Source organism: Dermacentor silvarum, chromosome 7, assembly GCF_013339745.2.
Source record: "Dermacentor silvarum isolate Dsil-2018 chromosome 7, BIME_Dsil_1.4, whole genome shotgun sequence".
Taxonomy (NCBI): domain Eukaryota; kingdom Metazoa; phylum Arthropoda; class Arachnida; order Ixodida; family Ixodidae; genus Dermacentor; species Dermacentor silvarum.
In genome coordinates this window covers 154,873,557-154,889,784 of record NC_051160.1, presented here as the reverse complement: position 1 = coordinate 154,889,784, position 16,228 = coordinate 154,873,557, and the positions used below count along the sequence as shown (strand labels likewise).

Here is a 16,228-nt window from a genome sequence, read left to right as displayed (position 1 = left end):
CTTATTACTGACTATTTCGAGACAGTTCCTTTCGCAAAAGCGTATGAATTGTACCTGTGCAAGCAGTATTTGTACATCGCAGCGTTTTAATAAAGTTACTGACACCTGGACATTGATGGCACTGCATATTCGATGACAAAGGATCAAGAAAGGTAAAAAGCAAGCTATTTCTGTAGTTAACCTTCTGGACAATATAAGCTCGGTAAATTAAACGAGAGGGTTCTATCACACGACACGCCTAGTGCTGTTGCTTAATCAGCACTATTAATTATGCATACATGTTGACTTCCAAGCAAGTTCAGTGATTCTGGTATATACACTTTTCTTGTTTGTGTTCTTGAACGTAAATGTCAATTATTCGTTGTGATGTTTGCAGTATACTAAGTTAAACCTATTTGAAAAATGGGGCCCTGTCGAATTTTGTCCTCTCCAAATATTATTGTGTCATGGTGCATCGTGTTCATCCCTGTTGTGCCGTACTTTATCGCTCATTTGGATCGATTAGTAAACAATTACAGCCGAACGACAAGTTATGTTCATATGTATGTGCGTGTTCAACCACTTGCTGATATAGGCCACCAAAAAGTCCGTATGCATTGAGCAGTGTTGGCAACTTATTGAGAAAGTTGCCAAGTTTAGCGAGATTTAGCCATCGTAGCGAGAACTTTGCCTTTTTCGAGTCTTAACGACTTTTCTGGAAACATTTATAGTTGAAGTAAATAGCCAGGGACATTGTTAATGTCTCGTTCCCATTTTATGCAAAAAAGAAAGGATATATGCGCCAGTATTTGTCACTACATTTAAAGACACCGAAGTGCTTAAGAATGAGTCATGAGGGAGCACCAAAGCAACTGCTTTTCCAGGCAAAGAACCTTCCTAACGTTTGATTACGTTTCAGGAATTTGGGCATTGTTTCCCTTTTCATATCCAAGCCCACACTTAGTACCGTAGGATGCAGCATAATGGTTTAGATAAATGATCACAAATACTTCTACGAATAATCAAAACACCTACAAGACAAGGTTTCGAGCAAGTAGTTGACATCGTGATCAGTTAGCGGCTTTTTACTAAAAAATGAGTGTTTTAGACCACGAGCTGGCTGAATTGTAAGAAAAAAAGTTACGAGCACTCTTATTGTGCAAAAGGGTGCTTAATTCTGTTAAGCAATAATTGCGCTCTGCGTTTTCTATGAAGGCTGCATGCCGCCAATACAAAGACGAGCCTTTCTGGTGGTCCAATATCTTCTTTTATGGAATACCGCCGACTGCAGAGTAAGTACATGATTCCTAATTACGTAAGCTATGATGTACAAATTGACCTTTGCTGTAAACTGTGGCAAAGAGACTTACCGGTTTGAGCAGCAACTCAACTAGCGCATCCTAATATGATGAAAACTTTGTGTACGCACCAGTAATAGTGTTTAAAAATCCACAGAAACTTCGTTACCCTTGCAAATATAGTGTGTGGTATTTATTTTAATACAAAAACTTATCTTTAAGGTAGCAAGAAGTCAAAAGAGAGAACGCAGATATTGTATAAGGATTTTGTAGGGGAAGGCTCATGCTTTTGCGGTCATTGGCGTGAAATAGGAGTTTTGAACAAGCTGCGTACTTGAACTAGAGTTAGTCTGGTTTAGTCTCGTTCTGCTGAAGCCCGCAAGATAGAGGAAACTTTGTGAAAGGGAATAATTGTCATCCACCTTAATTGTAAAACGAAGCTGCAGAAGAAACTCCTGCAGGTTTCTGAGAAAGAAAGCCTCGCAGTTGAACAAAAGTTCGTCCCGGTTCAGGATTGGAACCCGGGACCAATGCTTGTCCGTTGTGGTCGCACTACCATCCGAGCTAACCAGGAGACTAGCCTATCGCAGACTGAGGAATAATTGACAACTCGAGACACCGAGACATTGAATAAGGTGCGTCAGTTTTTTGAAAGTCCGCAAGGTGTAGGAGAGTACATGAAAGGGGAACATTGTAATCCACTAGCTTCGTGCCACAATTCAGGTGGATGACAGTTAATTTCTTGCACAGAACTGATTTACCTTATTCAGGGTCCCGGTGTCTAGAGTTGTCGATTAATTCGCCCTGCTCTGCGATCAGCTAACCTATGGTTAGCTTAAATGATAGTACCACCGCCACAGAAAGGCGTTGGTGCAATGTTAAAATCCCGGACCAGGATGAATTTTACCTCACATACGAGATTATCTTTCTCAGAAACCCGCATGGGTTTCCTTTGTAGCTTCGTGTGGCAATTCAGGTGTATGACAATTTTTAGATTTCGTATTGTTTAAGTATGTAAGTTGGTGCATTGCGTCGCGAGCACTGGATCAGATGTTGAGAAACGATAAGCGAGACCAGCTTTGACACTTTTAACGAAAAACGCCAGCTAATTATTATAATAATTGGAAGTTGCCTGCAAATTCAAATTTCGTTGTATCTAGTTGCGATATAATTTTCGAACAACAATTGCTAAGCTCGGTAATACCATCCCGTTTACGACAATGCGCAAATAGCTGAGACACCGTAGCTGTGATGCAGTTTATACCACATTTCATTCCACTTCATTTATTTGTTCCCTGGGAGCCTGAAGGTATTGTATATCAATAAATAAGCATGTGGTAACGAGTGGTAAACGCGTACAAATGATCAGGTTGTTGAAAAGTAAGAAAACACAAGAAATATAGGTACAACATGAAAGTAAGAATTCTCATGTGGACGACAGTAGCACGAAACTACGGTTTTTTTAGTAAGAAAGCATCGCAGTTGCATAAATTCGCCTTGGTCCGGGAATTCAACCCAGGACCGATGCTTTTGTGAACTGGTTGATAGCTACCATCTGAGCTAACCAAGATGATAGCAGTTCGCAACCGAGGCCAAATTACTTGACAACACAGTCTCCTACACATCCTACACATCAAGTTGTCGATAAATTCAGTCTGGCTTTTAATTCGTGACTGCTGTAGACGGAGTTTCACTGCCGAGTTGCATAGGTCGCGTGAATGAGAGTCTGAATGCGCCTGGAGTAAAATTATTTTGTTTTTATATTTATATTATTGTGCACATCTATAGTGCACTCGTTAATTTTTATTATTCATTACTTACGTATATACGCTCCCACGCATAGGCGACGCATTGGACCGACTGTGCAACGCTAAGTATTTCTCATCGATCGATCTCAAGATTGGCTACTGGCAAATAGAAGTCGATGAGAGGGATCGTGTGAAGACGCCCTTCATCACGCCGGACGGCCGCTACGGCTTTCAGAGTCATGCCATTTAGTCATGTCTGCATATCAGAAATGTAAGACTAGCATACCTTTCGAGAGATCCGTCTCAAAAATGTGCTATATGATGTCCATTGGCGTTGCAATTAAACTTCTCACTTCTTAGAGCGAGGCTCTTGTGACACTGTTAACACGAATGCACATCCATTTAGTACTACAGTTTGGAGGCGCAGATGTCAAAATGGCTGCTCGTCTTAGGATCTGCACTAGGCAGGCTAGGCTTCACAACTGTTCACTATAACAATTCCAACACATAACATAAACAAAACAAATAAGCGGTAATTAGTGAATATTTTCAATTATCTTTACGTGGGCATTGGGATTTGCCGCACAAGTAATATCCGCATCTTAGATAATAATCTTAGCAGGCGGAATCGCTCTTCAAGGCGATAAAAAATACCAAGTAAGAAAGAAAGAAAATAACACACTGTATACAGCAAGCGCGCCTAAATTTGCGCTTTGTATACGGCTTCATGCCAGGAAAACGAGGAAAGCGGGGCAATAAATAGCGGACAGGACAAGAGGGGGTTCTGCGAGCTCTTTGTGTCCCGTTTTGGGCGTATATTGTTCTTGTTCTTTTATTCACGCGTGCAGTGTACGCAGAAGTAGCGCACGGATTCGTGGGCTTTAGGTCGCAGCATTTGAGCCTTTCACACGGCAACCGCAAACATCGGTGCGCAAACGTTACGCAGCTGTTCGAAAATACTTTAGCTATGCATTTTCTAGGTATCGCCAAGAGGCCTCCGGTTACTAATCGAAGTTATGAATGAGTAGCCACAGCCACGGGGTGTTGATGATCGTGGCATGCAGATAGGTCACATGACGCTCGGCGTATCATGGCGCAAGCCTGGCCATGGCTTCATAAACCGAAGCGAATAACTATCACCGGGGAGACGGTGGTGGTACAGCGCATGCAGCAAGCGCGTGTGCCGCCCTGAGGTGTAGGACAAACTGCCTGCGTGTGCTTTTAACGATTGCCTTGACGTTGTTCTGTGTTAATCCTAATTTCGAAGTTTCTTTCATAAATGTGGTTTCGTTGTGGCTAGGGTTTTTATTTCTGGTGCTTGCATCTGGTGAATTACTGGTCAGGGAACCCGAACGGAAGCGAGGACGCTTTCAGGTATAAATTCTGTGGTATAAATCAGCCCGTTCCCCTACTTCCGATGAAGTACCTGTGGCTACGTGATCCCTCATGCTATGTCACTGCGGCTACAGCGCCAGTCTGTCCAGTATTGGCGTTCACCCCTAATATTGCAAGGGCATATTGAATGTTCTTTGACACATTTAGTGAATTAGCAGTGTTTTTAGTGTGATACTTAAAAAGGGCCTTCTGTTAATACGCAAGAATGGCCAATGTCATTGAAATCATGAGTAAGGTTATGTACGCTGCATACATGTGCTATACCCCGTAAGATGTCGTATTTCACATCACCGACAGCTTGGTTACTGACACAGTATAGTTTAAGGGTGTATACGCGGAAATCTACATCAGAATTTGCTTTAACATTTACCTATAAGCTAGGTATACGAAATATTACAGCTTTATAGATATTCAGTGCCTAGTTCCGACCTAATGCTGGCAGATATTTTCAAAGTATAAGACCAAATATTGTTACGCTCATGGTCGTTACGTTAAGCAGGCGACATGAACATTGTTTTGCGTGTCAGTGTTCACGCCAGCGACAATTACAGCCACTTCATTTTGAATGAGTGGTAGTACAATGTAACAATAAGTACTTCGAATTCATGAAAAGGAAAGTTGCACTCAGTGTCAGGCCGTGTAATCGACAATGTGATTAAATTATTGCCGACTAAGCGAGACCCGCGACTTGACAAAAGATGCCATTGTGAAAGATTTCAAGTTGTTCTTGTCTGTTTAGAACTACAACGCAGTTTGTCATTGCTCTTTTCAGAGTAAATGTTGCCTTGTTGGATCATAAACCGTTTCGTACAAGCTTTGATTGCGAGAGCAAATGATGGCGATATTCCTGCATCTCCTCGCAGACCTACTACAAAACTGTGCACCAGCGGTCCTCCGCACGATTGCGTCGAATGCAGCAGCTTGAATGCATATTAAAGCATCTGCACCAATCCTTGCGAATGAATTTTATTTCTTACGTACCAACACAACACTAGTGGTATTCACTAATATAGAATGCAGCGAACCTCCAAATCATTTAGATTGATGGAAAGAGCAACCTAAAATTATTTAAAAAATTGGAAAATAGATGGTACGATTTCAGCATGGCCGCATAAGAGGCAGCTGAATTTATTTCTAAATGTAGTTTTTAGTTATGATTTAAAGTTTATTCAAATTTATTGACTATGATGTCGCGGTACAACGCGGACCGAAGACATGAAGACGTTCTTCAAGAACACCAGGACAACCTGTTCAAACAAAACAGAACAGGGATACGTCTTCTTCGTCGTCGAAAAATCCCACTGACCAACTACAGGGAGTCCGTTAATGCCCCCATCGTCATTGTCGTCTGCATAGAGTACACACGTCATTTGTCCCTCCCTAAAAGAGCATCGCCCGGATGCTAGACCACAAATGTCACTTGCGAAAGTAAGGGTCTCTAACATCGTCATTGGCTCCCATAGGATCTCATGCGTACAACATGCAGAAGTTCAGGATGGTGTGGGTGGCGCAGCGTACAATCAAATGATTTATTTATTTATTTATTCAATACTGCCGGTCGCCTTTTCGTTGCCAAGGCAGCAGTAGGTGCATGCATGCGATTAACAAGCTTTTGGTCTATCACGCGAACAACAAGAATAACAATTAGAACAGAAAAAAAGCCATAGGCACACAGTAAAGTTTTTGTGGAGCAAATTAGGAATAAACAAGACATAGACGCGTTACATTCAAATTCGAAAATAAAGCATCAAAGCATACCAGTGAAAAATAAAACAGCATACAAAACTTATTGACTAGAACTGATTGCAGAGAAAAATGCATCGAGTGATGATAAGGTGGCCACGTCGTAAGGCAACTTGTTCCAGTTGGCTATCGTTCTTGGAAAGAAGGACAGCTTTTATGCATTGGTTCTGCACTGAGGCATTGAAATTGTTTTATCGTGTTTGTGCCGAATTAACCGTGTTGTGTTGTACGGCATATAAGCATCGAATTCTATTTTGGTACGATTATTAATGGTGGCAAATGACATGCTCAAACGGTGCATTTTACAGGATTTCAAGGTGGGAAGACCGGGATTATAAGGTGGGAAGTCGACTAAGAAGATCACATATCGATATGTGTCTTCCTTAGGCGTGTTATATCAATCGCAGTGCCTTTTTCTGAACCCCTCATTACCTTTAATATCCGCATTTGTGTGCGGATCCGAGACCACGTCAGCATATTCCAGTAAGGGATGCACGAGTGAAGCTACCAGCTTTGTTTTAGTGGTTGCATGTTTTAACCGTGTCTTATTAGCCATAGTCTTTTGGATGCTACTGAAACCATGTTTTTAATGTGGGGGCTCCAACTGAGATTCCAGCTGACCGTTACGCCAAGATACTTAAATTGTTCCACTGTTTCGAGAGAAGCGCTCTAAATTTTGTAAAAATACTTCAATGGAACTTCTATTCGGGTTAAGGTAATCTGTTTGCATTTCGTGACGTTTAATGACATCGTCCAGTTTTGGCACCAATTACTAACATCACATAAATAGTTATTTAGAGTAAGCTGATCACTTTTAGCAAGAATTGTATGTCATCTGCAAAAAAAAAAAGGGCACGCACAGGAGAGTCAAGCTTGAGGTCCTTCAAATATATTAGAAAATGAAGTGACCCAAGGACTGAGCCCTGTGGGACTCCTGAAAATACTGGAGCGATGGGTGAACTTGAAGTGGATATCTGGACGTACTGCTGCCGGTGTGATAAGTATGAATCAAGCCACTGCAAAATTTGTTGATTTTGTAAGATATGCCTAAGTTTTAGCAAAAGTTTACAATTCAGTACTCGGTCGAATGCTTTCTCAAAGTCCAGAAAAATGGCGTATATTTGTCCTGATTTGTCAAGCGTTGAGCAGAAATCGTTGGTAGTGTGTATTAACTGTGTCGCGGTAGATAACCCGCGACGAAAACCATGTTGAGCTTCAGAAAAAAAGTTATTGTCTACCAAGCATGAGGCGATGTGCTTAAAAACGAAGTGTTCCATTACTTTACTTGCAGTACACAACAAACTAATTGGCCTGTAGCTGGAAACGCGGTGACTTAATACCAGATTTGTGTACTGGAATAACCTTTGCCAGTTTCCAATCATTGGGGACGTCACCTTCACGCAGACACCAGTCTGGGTGTAAATGACAAAGAGGAATTTCACACACCATTCCGCGTATCTGGAAAGAAATGTGTTCGGAATATCGTCTGGTCCAGATGATTTCTTTGTATTCAGATGAAGAAGGGTGGAAAAAATGCCTTCTTGGCTTATAGTGAGATCAGGTACCGAAAAGCTGATTGATCTGAAATCAGTAGAAGGGCCATCACCACGTAGGAATACAGCAGAAAAATAGTCATTAAATGTGGCCGCTATTTGTTGACTGTCAGTCACGTCCACATCATTTATTGACCATTTATTTAAAGGATCCTTTCTTGCGTTAGGTGGGTCCAGAACTTTCGTGGGTCATTAATGAGGAAGTTGTGCAGTTTTACATTATTGAATTGGTATTTTGATTGTTTTATTTTATTTCTTAGGTCTCTACGAAGTGACGCCAGAGTACTGCGTGTAACCCTCGAAATACTATGGGAAAGTCTCTTTACGCGGCGTTTGAGGTGAATTATTTCTCGTGTAATCCATGGACTGTGGCTATGAATTTTATTTTCCTCAGCGGGCCGTACCGATTAATACACGTGTGTACCGTAGTTTTAAAATTCAACTACAACTCATTCGGACTTGCATGGCCATCAGAGTCTCTTGCAGAAAAGTTCTCGTATTCTTGCTCAAGAAAATCTAAAATACTTTCGTCTTCGGCGTTATTGGTCATAAAATTGTTTTGTGGCTTGGCGTGTGATTGGTCGCGCCATATTGGCTTTGAAAAGCACTAGATTGTGGTCGGAAATACAAGGCATAATATCCAACGTAAAACCCAGTCTCTCAATAGGATCAGACACGAACACAAGGTCTAGAAGTGAGCCCGTGGTGGCAGTGACCCGCGACGGTTCGACCACAACCTGCTTCAAATTAAAAGAAAAAGCAATATCAAGTAGCAAATCATAATGCTGTCCTGAGGATGAGGCACTCAACGATTCGCAGTATATTAGGCACGTTAAAATCACCGTACAAAATGACATATGCATATCGTTTTCTTGTGTTCATTCAGGAAGTCATACAGCGTCCCGAGCTTACCGAGATCTGAATTTGGTGGCCTGTAAACAGCGCCAATTGAAATGCTGTGTTTGCAAGTATGGACTCGAATCCAAACCATTTCTGTGCTAGTGCGGTGTGATAGAAGCGTATAATCTGTTCCTTTCTTTATCACAATGGCTACCCCACCCCTCTACAGCTGTGGTCTTTACAGATAATTTCGTGTGGTTGAGGTATCACGTCCTTATCGGGTATGTTATCATGCAGCCACGTTTCAGTGAGTACTGCAACGTCGGGCTCATACGCTAAAAGAAGACCTTCTAATTCTTCAGTTTTATTCAAAATACTTCGGCAATTATTATTCAAAACACAAGACTCACTTTGAACTGTGTCTCTACGGCCTATATTCCGGTTCTTATGACCACTCTTTTTTCTGTGGTCACAGTGAGGCCGTCATTGTGAAGCAAGTGGGACAATGTTATCTTGAGTGTCATCCCATCGGAACAGTTTACCAATAATTTTGTAGAAGCACAGCATGACCTTGTCACCCTTTTTCTTGTGTTCAGCCCAGCAGCAGCCCACAGTTTATTCTGGAGTAATTGCATCCGCTGGGAGAATTCTTCTGACATACTATAGGCTGTTCCCTTCAGTTTCTTGCAATTCTTCAAAATATTAGCCTTATCCCTGCCTTCCACGAACTTGAAAATGACAGGTCGGCATCTGCCCTCAGTTGGATGGCCAATTCTATGGATACGCTTGATAGCCACATTTGATACCTTTAGTGTGTCAGCCAGAATGCTTTTAGACACGACCTGCTCGAGGGATTGCTGATTTTCTTCTAATGATTCTTTTATGCTATATAAAACCAAGTTCTCTCTTCTACTCCTATTTTCCAAGTCGTCTACTTTCAAAACCAGTTCCGCGACTTTAGACTGAAACTCGTCTACTTTACACGTGTAATCAGTTACCGTAACAGAAATGTCATCAAGCTTTTTATCAATTGAAGACAGCTTAATACTCGTTTCGTTCATCTTGCTGTAAGTTCTCTCTTCTACTCCTATTTTCCAAGTCGTCTACTTTCAAAACTAGTTCCACGACTTTAGACTGAAACTCGTCTGCTTTACACGTGTAATCAGTTACCGTAGAAGAAATGTCATCAAGCTTCTTATCAATTGAAGAGAGCTTAATACTCGTTTCGTTCATCTTGCTGATAGTAGCCTGCACAGTTCGTTTGAGTTCACGAACATCAGCAATTAGGGTCGGCAGCATCTCTGCAGTAGTTGGACCCGGATTAGTCTCTACGTCACCACAGGAAGGCAGTAGGACTATCGGGGACGACCTCGTATGTGACATCACGGAATCGCCGCAATACTCGATATGGGGTGCTATGCAGGATGCGCCGAGTTTATCGTTCGCACGAGTTTTACCCGAGCTTGCTCGATGGTAGTCCGTGAACGGAGATAGCAAGGAACGTGCAAAAGCAGCAGGCAACAAGAAATGTCGAGATAAAGCCGCGTATGACCACATGAGCGCACCCTGCGCGGCACAGTGCTTCCGCGCTTCAAGCACAGAATACTGCGCAACGAAACGCGCCAGCGCCGCGTATTGTTATGAACGTATTATCAACATTTAGCAATACCGTCACTGTCCCACTGACTATCAGCACACTTGCCATGAGCCGCTTACCACGTCTTTCGCGGGCGCGTAAAGGGCGTGCGTCCTCTTTCAAAGGGCATTTTTTTCATTATCTTTCTATGTTCCGTCGAATGCGAACAGGGCACATGCGGTGCATGCTTGCACGTATGCACTTTCACTCAATCGAATACATTAAAATAAAACAAATAAAATAACGAACATTTTATTTCTTAAAGTATCGGTTTTTCGTTTTGAATGATATAAATTTGGGATGACAAACGGAGATCGAGAGAATTATTAAATTTTTCACTTTTTTGCCGCGAGTGGCAACAGTGAGGCGAAAGCTTACAACGGATACATTCTAGAGGGTCGCACGCACGAGGGAGTTCATAGGGTGAGCAGTCACCAGGGGCGCTGCAGTGCTATGTTCGATAAAGTCAGTCATGGCAACGATCTGCCCATTCCTTGTCTATTAGGGGAATGGAAACTCAATGCAGCGCTGCGACAAGGCTGTTCACCGCAGGTACTTCATAGCTTTATCAACTGAAACGACACTCTTGCCATATAGAGACGGGGGCAACTGCTGTCGCTGCAAAATGGCTGTGCGGTATTCTAGGGTCCGTAGTGACGCAGCACAGTGAAAAGGCACCAGTTTATCTGCGTTCGCGAAGCCTCCGCGATGCATGGCGAAGAAGAGCATGCTGCCCAGCGACACAATTCATCGCGTATCATCGCTTGCCCAATGAAAGTGCCTCCGTGCGCATATAGGCAGAATTTGAGTGTATTGCTCCTTCCAATGTGCTTGCCGATTGCCTCTGTTTCTGAGCTAAAACAGATCACAGAAGGATATCGTAACGACAGTGCAGCAATCACATTTTGGCGGGTGAGGGCTCTTGTGTGCAGTTAGGAAATTTGACTTTGAGCGCAGGAAAGTGTTGCAACTGTTTAAGTTGCCATGCTTGTGATGAAGAAATGCCATCGCACTGGGTCTAGAAAAGCCAGTGTTTCTCGACGCTGACCGTGCTTACAGCACTGTGGTTCCGATACATCACCGGTGACAGAGCAGCCATATCTAACGCCACCTGCGATTCGTTGTCATTGGAAAACACTACGCACTGCTCAGAATCGTCGACCATCACGGCGCATCGACGCCTTGCAAGAAGCTACAGTGGCGTGCCGATAATTATTTGCTGTGTGCTACGTCGCCACAATGCAGACAATGAACGGTGTTGTGGGGCCATCACAGCTAACGAAGATATATGCATCAGCCAGCGAAAGCCGATGCTTTGTTTTTGATATTGGTGCTTTTTACATCACCGATGACAGTGCCTTGTGCGTGTTTTATTTCGGCGGTCAAGATTGTTGATGCCTCTCAGTTCCACACCACATCGCTGTTGCCGAAAAATAAGTTGGGCGTGGCCCAACCGTGGAGGGCGCGCACACGAGTTACGTGCCTCGCGCGGGGCGTGGCCTATGGTTTTTTGATTGACATGCAAAATCGGGCCAAACTCGTACATCGCGAAACCCCCCTCGAGTTGAACTCGCGAACATGGCGGCGGCAGCAGCAGCAGCCTGTGTCATGGCATCCAGCGGCAGCAAGCGTCAATATGACCGTCTGGATCCGTTCACCTACATGACCGACGTAGAGTTTCAGCGTCATTTTTGCCTTTCCGAAAAGTCAGTGTGCTGACTATAGGACGAGTTAGGCGATGGCCCTTGTCTGAGGAGACTGTGTGGCGGCCAAATTATGATTTTCGAGCACAGACTGGTGTGACTAGGCTGCGGAGGAAACGTTCGTGCGATCGCTTCGGCTCTTTCCGGCTTCAAGCGCTGTTCATCCACCGCGCCCCAGCCGCAGGCCAGGTCCGGCGTCGTTATCTGAGTACTGGGGCACCTGCGAGCGCCTGGGGTTCATCCCGGGCCAACCAACCTGCGAAGGCGAAGTTGTCACACTGATCAGGAAGACTCAGAATAGACGCCGGGCTGCCTTCCGGTGCAACATGTGCCGAAAGCAGTTGTCGCAGTTACACGGTACCGCTGCACTGCACGGGCGGAGAGACGAAGGAAGTTGCCACGCCAACACGGACCGCTTCGGCCGTCCGACCATCCACCTCTGGAGAAGCCAAGTGATTTGGATCACGTACTGCGTGAGCAAAAGCTAAAGAGATTACCGGCGATTTGTTTCCTCTATCGGAGCACGCCATCGCCGACTGGAGGTACTACCTCCGTGAGGTCGCGAGGAACGAGCTGCTGGCTTGAGCTCCACTCGCCCCACTCGGCGCGACCTCCACCCGGGAAGATAGCGCGAATTGACGACTGCCTTCTTCGCGGCGAGCAAAAGTACAGTCGTGGCTGCCTAATGACGGGCGACAACGTTCCACCGAGCCGCCAATAGAGAGGTTTAGCTTGTCCGTTAATCGGGTAAACGCGGGCGGTCCGGGCGTTGGGGCGTGTTAGCGGAACCGTAAATGTGAGCGGCCTGTATGGTGCTGTCACCTGGTGGCGCAGAGCTCAAACTGACAAAAACAGCTAATATTGCAGTAACCAAGCGTATTCTACTTCGCTGCTGGTGTAAATGTTTGGCAGTGGCGTAATCGTGTTGCTGCCGAAAATTTGTGTGCCGATGTGGCGATGTGAGACCCGGGTGGTCGAGCGCAACAGCAACTGTGTACCGAGGATCCGGCAGCGTACCAAGCCGTCGTTTAATTAGCCGTCGGGATTAACCCAGTGATAAACACCGGGGCCGCACGTTTCAGCTTGGCTGTTTAACCATCCGCACGTAGTGCTTGGGGGACGTTTTTTTACAGTGAAGCTGTTAAGGGCTCTCTCTTCGATGGTCGCGTCTGGCAATAGAAAAAAAAATCTCATTGGCCGTATGCTGTATGTGCGAGTGAAAGCGCGCGAGGGCGAGGGACTCGCGCTTTCACGGGGAGCGGACGCACGGCGGAGAGCAAATGCGACTTCCCAGTCGAAGCGGCGCGGTGGGCGAGGAGGGCATCGAGGCCCCCTAGAATGTGCATGTGTGTGCCCGCTCTCCCACTGCGGCGCATGCGCGCAGCCCTGCCCGCCTCTGCCGCCTGCTCCGGGTACTCTCTCTCAGCCTGTGCCGAGCACTCTCTCTGAGCTCTCGCCCGCTTCTCCCTTAACAGTGTCGACAACGGCATTTAGCCGTTCCGTCACATAGCCAGCGTTTTGACAGCGGTTGTGTGCAGTCACACAGACAACGCGCACAACTGTTGTCGACGGCGGCGGCGTTTTGCCCGCGTTCGCATCAAACGCGCCCGGCGTTGGTGACGTATTTATGATGAACGTGCCAACCTTTGCCGTACACCCTATGGCGGTGTACCATAGCGACCATAAGGCCATGGTCCCTGTGGTCACTAAATAAATTAAAACTACCAGATCATATATATTTCTCGCTCTGTAATAGTTCCAATAACCAATTACACCATCGCATCTTAAGAGTCATAATTGCAGATACATAATTCCCACCACAGTACAGCTTTGCTGGTCTGACAGTTTTTTTCGTTTTCTTTTAGTTCTGTAGTACTTTCCGTTATTTGCATATCATATGAATGAAAATCCTGTTAGTTCCATTTGAATATTTACCTGCGTTCATATTGTATAAAATGTTATCACTGGAATAATTTTTTATTAGTGAAAAGGAATTCTTGGAATCTTTTGTTTGGAGTACTGTAGGATATATTTGTTGCTTAAGATGCACAACCTCGCGCAATTTTCATAATATCGAGCGAGCGTCGACCGTAGGGCGTGCTAGCGCCGTCTAACGGCGAGATGGCGATAGTACGGAGAAACGCACAGAGCATTCTCCAGTACGAGCGTCGCCTACTACGCTGTTCACTTCAGGATAAGACACACACCCTGGCAGGATTATGTACGTGGGCCTGTTTGTACACACACACACACACACACACACACACACACACACACACACACACACACACGCACACGCACACGCACACACGCACACACACACACACACACTCACACACGAAAGAAAAACCGAACGAGCAGACAAGGAAAGAAAAAAACGCATATCCACGAAGTGAATGATGACGAGTGGGCGAAGCACCGGTGGATCATTCGAGTAGCCGTGATTCCCCCGTATATATATATATATATATATATATATATATATATATAATTGTGCTTCTTATTCTTCTAAATACGTTTGGCCCATTGAAAAATGCAGTTACTACTATATATATATATATATATATATATATATATATACTGTACAGTGTACAGTACACGTGCATAACTAAGACGTGCCATCTGCGATTCGCTGTCGCCATTTTTTTTGTAAAAAACAACGGCGATCAAAAAACATCGACTACACTAAGGGAAAAGGGTACTTCCAATTATATTGGTATGCTGAGATAGTAATACCCTAGTGATACGGGCAAATTTAGTGCCATTTTGAGTGAGGGCACTTTGGCGTTAGTGGTATTTGCAGATGATCACAAGGAAATATTGTAGAGCGCAACTGTCAGTGAGGGCGCTCGTCAAACTCGCTTTGGTGCTTGGAAACTTATAACCACGAGAAAAAGCAATGCAACAAAAATAAATAAAATGCCCAATTCAGCGTCAGCCCTCATTGCTAAAGCAGGTTTTCATTATTGATTGCCATATTGGCTGCCATTCTTTCTCTTCAACAAACACCGCCTCGTTCGTTCAGCGCAGTCGCTTCACCACTGCCTGCGCAGGGCGTCGCTTTGGTATCACACGCAATGCCATCTTGTATTCGCTGGTGAGGACTAATCATAACAATGTTACTCTGAAGCTGGCTGATGTACAGCGGTGAGCACTGTTAGGGTGAACACGCGAGCGCGTGGCCGACGGCACTATCAGCGCCGCGTAACAGCCATCGTTGGAAACATTGCACATGCGCAGCATGTGCTTTGCGAAACACTCTTTCCACCGCGCGCATCACGTCATCGATACGCTTGTTCGTCGTCTGCTAGCCGCATTTTTTTGTTCGCTGAGCTGATACCTTCTGCATTTCAAGGTCCATCTGGATTGAAGATTGGCGCGTGAAGGAAAAAAGTGAGTGTAAGAGGGATAATTATTAAACTTTTTATTCAAGAAAATTGCACTTTTGCAATTCAAGTTAAACAAGACCATGAGAACAAATATAAAAACATGAGCAAATCTAATAGCGAGTCATGTGACCACTTACAGCAACGACTGCAGCTATTCTGGACGGTAACGAGTCGTAAAGTGATCGAACATATTCCCGATCGGCTTTCAGCCTTTCCCACTCGTTGCTGACTTGCGCCCACAACTGGTCCGAAGTCGCGGAATAAAGGGGCTTCCTTGCCAAAGAAGCTTTCAGACGGCCCCACACGTTTTCTATCACATTCAGGTCCGCTCCTTTCGGAGGCCATTCCAGTAGCTGCATGTGCTGCTCCGCCTGGAACTCCTTGACAGCCCGCGCCATGTGTATCGGTGACTGGTCCTGTTGGAACAGGTAATCACCGTCTGGGAATAAACTGCTCGCATATGGCAACAGCACATTGTTCAAAATGTTGCAGTATTGTTCCGACGATAAGTGTCCACGTATACGTTGCAGGGCCCCTAAACCATATCTTGAAACAGCACCCCACACGTTCACACTCGATCTCCCACTGGCAGAAACACCTTGCACGTTGTCCGGGTCGTTCCTGCGTGGCATTGTGACGTTAACTAAAGCAATTGCTTTTCAAAGCAGGAAGTTTGCCTCACCGTGTGCCTGGTAGTCTCCAAACACGCAATCTTTGGCCTTGTCGCGTCGAAAACGTCGACTCATCCGAAAAGATGACGCGACCCCACTCTTCTGATGTCCATGCTTCGTGCAGCTCAGCGAACTGCCGTCGTGCGTCCTTGTTTGCCGCCGTTAGTAGTGGCTTCTGCGCTGCGACGCGACTGCGAAGGCCCGCAGTACGCAGGCGACGTCGAACAGTGGTGTCCGAAACGTCCAAATCCAAGTCCTCGCGTATTGCTGGGG

General features: G+C 45.0%; 1 protein-coding gene across 1 annotated transcript in view; it reads left to right on the top strand.

Moving 5' to 3' along the window:
* Positions 1 to 5,331, top strand: part of LOC125947236 (uncharacterized) — a 136,587-nt gene extending 131,256 nt beyond the window's left edge. Inside the window, exons 18-19 of the mRNA XM_049671647.1 lie at positions 1,195 to 1,271; positions 5,193 to 5,331. Of these exons, the coding sequence (XP_049527604.1) occupies positions 1,195 to 1,271; positions 5,193 to 5,256 (141 nt within the window). The 3' untranslated portion in view covers positions 5,257 to 5,331. The remainder of the gene's footprint in view (positions 1 to 1,194; positions 1,272 to 5,192) is intronic.
* Positions 5,332 to 16,228: the final 10,897 nt, after the last annotated feature.